General features: G+C 37.4%; 2 protein-coding genes across 4 annotated transcripts in view; both read right to left on the bottom strand.

Annotated features, from left to right (window-relative positions):
• kcnq2b (potassium voltage-gated channel, KQT-like subfamily, member 2b) overlaps nt 1-3,536 on the bottom strand; it is a 23,977-nt gene extending 20,441 nt beyond the window's left edge. The window contains 2 exon segments of the mRNA XM_030134142.1: nt 758-908; nt 3,358-3,536. Of these exon segments, the coding sequence (XP_029990002.1) occupies nt 758-908; nt 3,358-3,490 (284 nt within the window). The 5' untranslated portion in view covers nt 3,491-3,536.
• Nucleotides 3,537-3,563: 27 nt separating this feature from the next.
• Nucleotides 3,564-5,000, bottom strand: part of LOC115419394 (ral GTPase-activating protein subunit beta-like) — a 27,050-nt gene continuing 25,613 nt past the window's right edge. For all 3 annotated transcript variants that reach the window (XM_030134135.1, XM_030134136.1, XM_030134137.1), the window contains one exon: nt 3,564-5,000. This exon is cut by the window's right edge and continues 1,281 nt beyond it. The gene's annotated coding sequence lies outside the window, so the exon portion shown is untranslated.

The following is a 5,000-nucleotide window of genomic DNA, read 5'->3' as shown; positions in this document are numbered from 1 at the left end:
AAACTAAAAGGAAGAAACAATACATAGGCATAAAAGATGCAACACAAAAGACAGAAAACACAAAAACAGCATAAAAGCAGATGAAAAACAAAATAAAAAATGTAAATAACATTAAAGATTAAAACCAAATAAGACAGAAGATGAGGACTCAAAACACACAAGACAAAACAATCAAGACAAAAAAAAGATAAAAACAAGACCAAGATGTAAAAAAGAAGCATAAGACAAAAAAAAGTAAAAACCCCCAAAAAGATGGCACAAGATGAAACAGATTAAAAAATATATAAACATTGAAAGATGAAAAAGCAACAAGACAAAGAAGGACAAAAAAATGCACAAACAGAAAACACAAAACTGAAAGTTATGAAAAAGATCAAACAAGATGAAAAACACATCAAAACAGCATGAAAAATGAGGCGTAAGAGACATAAGATGTAATAAAGACAATATAATATACAAAGACGACACAAGAAGAAATAGCTTTAAAGTTTCAACAAAAAGGACATAAGAGATGAAAATGCAGAAGATGATATAAAAAACATGAAAAAAAGACAAGAAAAAAAGTAAAACATGAACAAAACAAAGATAAAAGACGGAAACAAAATAAAAGACAAAAAGCGATGGAAACAAACCAGGATAAAAGGAGATGAAAACAATGTAAAGATGTAACAAGACTAAAAAAATACATAAAACACAAGATGAACCAGATGTTTGACCACACCAGACAGGTAACAGGTGAGGAGTGGGCGGGGCTTACACGTAGGCATGGTAGATGAAGGCCCAGCCTCGCGGTCGCTCCAACACGTTGTACAGGAAGTTCTGCAGTCGCCTGTAGAGGGCGTTGCGCTTGGGGGGTTTCTTTCCTCCGGAGACGCTGCTCCGCTGTCGCCGAGGCCCCTCCTCCCCACCTGGACAGGTAACACACACATCAGTACAACTCCCAGCATGCACCGCTCACGACTTCAAAGCAAAAAAAAAAATCATCTTTGTGAATGAAAACGATGCAAGAACAAATCTAGTGAGTAGAGTTAACGAGGTTTGGGTTATTCCAGAATCAGAACCAGAATCTGAATACCTTATTAATTCCAGGAGGAAATTACTGTGTGTTGCAGTCTTTCCATTTCACAAGGTTTATGTTTTGTTTTGGTTTTTTTTTACCCTTTTTAAGATGATTTTCCTCATCTAATATTACTAATATTAAAACTAATATTATTATATTAACTACTAATATTAACTGTCTGTGATTTTATAAATCCACCTGTAGTTTACTTTCCCTATTTCACCAAACACAGACGTCCTGTGATTTTCTATGAGTTATTTGCTCCATTTTTTGTTTCCTCTGTGCATTTATTCAGTATATTTCCTGATCAAACTCTGCACAGATGGTCATAAACGTCAGGTTTAAAAGTGTGTGAGTGTATATTCCGGAGGTTCCTGTCATGATAAAACATGAATATTCACTGCAAGAGCGAGCTGAAACCCTGCCAAAGATGCTGAGATGGGTGAAATGCAGAACAGCAGCAATACGGAACATTTCTGGATAGTTTCTCTAAGTGGGAGTCTATTCATAGTGAGTCTTGACATCAGATCTGGGTATAATGTCAGTAAATTCAAGGGAAAAACAGACTTTGATTATTCTGGTGAATTTGCTGCATGAAACACAGACATGTGGAGCTCATTTCTGAATCATTCCATTCCTGTATGAATGGGCTCCTATCTGTACATGAGCAGAAATTAAAGAGCATTTACAACAGGGGTGTCAAACATACCAAAACAGGACCACCAAAAGATCCAATCCAGGTTAAAAGAATTTGTCCAATTAAAAAATTAAACTGAAGAAGATAAACTGAAAGGAACATTCATCTTAAAAAGCCTTCATGTATGAGCTGTAGTTTGGTTTGTAGACGATCGCAGATGTGGAACAAGACTGAAAAACTAGAAATATCATCGTCTGTGATCTGTAAGTCATAATGTACATGTGTAAATGACAAACTGAGGCAGAATATTGTTAAAAATCCACTTAATTTTCATAAGAAATGTGAGGTTGTTCATGTTAGTCACATTTTTTAAAGGATAGTTTATAGATGTAAATATTTTAATAATCTAATTTTACTCTTTTCACTCTTAAAAAGAAAGGTTTGTAGCAGTCATTATTTGTAGGTTATTATGTTATTATTTTACTGGTTTGATTCATTTCAGATCATATTGCACTGAATTGGAACATCAGCTAAAATGAGTTGGACATCTCTGATCTACAACATCATGATAGATATGACATTCATTGAGTTTCATTGGCAGTAAAACAGAACATCTGACCTGAAATGATGTTAGAGAATCTAATGAACAGGGTTTGGTCCTGATGATCTACACTATAATAGAACAATATTTACAAAATGGCTCAAGGAAACCAAGTAAGTCAAATCCAGAGTCAAGTTCAGTAAATAACCAACCACAACCATTAAATAGCTTATTACCAGGAAACCCGAGTTGAAGATGAGATGGAACGTCCCGGTGAATATGAACAGAAGGGCTGTATGGTTAATGTGGTATCAATTATCTCCAGACTGGAACAGAAATTTTACACCACAAGTCTTGAAAAAACCTTTAATGGAGTAAAGTCTGGTCTCACATAGAAGTCACATGACCTCATCAGCTGGACCAGAAGTATTTGGATAGTCACACAAATGTTCTAATACAGGACTGTCAAACTCATTTTAGCTCAGGGCCCAATATAATCGTAAATTGTAGTAACCTAATAGGTATATTAACCTATGAATATAGTAACTCCAAATTGTTCTCTTTGTTTTAGTGCAAAATGAAAGAAAAATCACATTATGAAAATAACGTGAATGACCATGAACAGCCTGAAAAATAAGTACAATTTCAACAATATTACGTCTCAATTTCTTATTAACACAGATTTTTTACATGACTGTTTTTATATTTACATTTTCTTATTCTTGACTCTTTTAAAATTGATGTGTATTTTACTTGAGCACTTTACAGAACATAAAACCAATTTAGTTGCACTATACAATGTTATTTTACAGTGAGAAAAAGCCTATTCTATTCTATTGTATACATGTATTGATAGGATTGTTGGCTCAGAAGTATTTAATCATCTTGGATCAGTAGATACTTGTGGTTTGTTTAGATTTTTCCGGGTTTAAATGTGGAGAAAATAAGTGAAAATGCCTGAACAGCTAATTTTTGGGGATGATGGAGGTGGATTCCTATGAATATTTATCACAAACACCTCCTCTGCTGTTTGTCTTTCTGCTGATGTGCGCAACTCCGATGCGCTCCGGGACGCACCTCAGCCCCGAAACCCACAGTGAACCCACCCGGTACCGGTACCTGCGATCAGCAGAGCCCCATCCCGGTTCGACTCCGGTCCTCCGGCTTCCAGACCCACAAAGCCCACCTTCAGCTTCTTCTGGTCGGCCTGCGCCCCGGGGAACACCCCGCCGTTTCGGGATTTCTGCACCATGACGGAAAGACACGAGCCGCTCCGAGCTGCAGATCTACTGGGAGCGCGCGACAGAGCGCCTCGGGCGGACCGGACCGGACCGAGCATCACTACCGGAGAGCGGAGGACAGAGGAGGGAGAGGAGGAAAAGGAGGAAGAGGAGGATGAGGGAGGAGGACGGTCCGTCTGATCAGCAGCTTGTCTTCTACACCTCATCCACTTCCCGCACAAAAAGGAAACAGAATGACGTCACCGACGGGCTATCGATCACTGATTACAAATAAAGGTCACGCGGGTTATTGATAACTGATAAGAAAAACACCAGAGGCTTTGATGTTGGTGATGACTGTTTATGTCAAAAACATGGAGGAGAATCAGCATCAGTGCAGTTTTCAGTCAGCCTGTTACCATGGTGACTGCATAACGTGAAGGGGGGTAACCATGACAACGGGGGGAGTTGCAGGTGAAGGTAAACAGCTCAGAGACCCAATCAGAAGACAGGAGGTGGATGGAGACAAGCAGGGAATCAATATTAGTAAATAATAATGGATCATTAATACAGGAACAGAGGGTCCATGAGTTCAGTCCATCCATCAGTTCAAACAGGTTCAAGTCGCATTCACATCCAGATGGGCTGTTCAGTTTGTTGGTTAGTTTGTGGTGTTGTTCTTACCTATTTGTTCACTTTGACCCTGACTTTCACCACAGTCCATCAAAACCATCAGTTCAATCTTCAGTCATAATGAAATGTATTTTTATTTTCAGTATCAGCAGAAGAAAATAACGAATAAAGGTGTGTCAAAGTCAGGTTTATTCACATCCTGGATGATGATAATGTGAATGTTTGAGTGAATTTTAGTGTGGAGATGAACTTGTGACTTTGTTCAAGATGGAATAAAACATAGAACTGTTCCTATCACCTCATCGTCACATAATATCTTTGATGACTATGGGATTAATTTTAAGCTTTAAGTGGAGAAAATTTCCTTTCTTCATAAACAGAAGTATTTAAGTGAATATTTATCAACTAAGACTCACCTATTGCACTGATTTAAGATCACACAACTGTGTGGCTGTTTAATGAAGGACTTAATAAGTTGACCAAACCTATTATTGTAGAAATGATTTTCTGGTGTTTGACCTGGTCAAGGGTCTAACACAGGGACTGAGGCTTCATCACAGACACAGGATCCTTTACTGTGTCCCTCTATGACCTCTACTGTCTCTAAAAAGGCTAAAAAGGATTTTAAAATTATTTCACTGTTTCCACAAGCAAAAAAATAACCATCCTTTCAGAGACAGATACTTGATAAACAGCATCTGGATAATTCAGTGGATGTTAGAGTCTAATTTCTGTCAACTTTTTAATGTAAAAATATGTTTTGATGGGAAAAAAGACTCAAACACCAGATGTGACTCAGTGGTTGAGACAGATGTTAACAAACTTTCCTCTCTAAAGAATAATATATACATTGAAATGGAAACAAAAGGTTGAATAAAATAAGGAGATCTTTCAATGATTATGTCCAAA

This window comes from Sphaeramia orbicularis, chromosome 5 (assembly GCF_902148855.1).
Source record: "Sphaeramia orbicularis chromosome 5, fSphaOr1.1, whole genome shotgun sequence".
Lineage (NCBI taxonomy): Eukaryota > Metazoa > Chordata > Actinopteri > Kurtiformes > Apogonidae > Sphaeramia > Sphaeramia orbicularis.
This window is presented reverse-complemented; position numbering and strand designations above follow the sequence as displayed.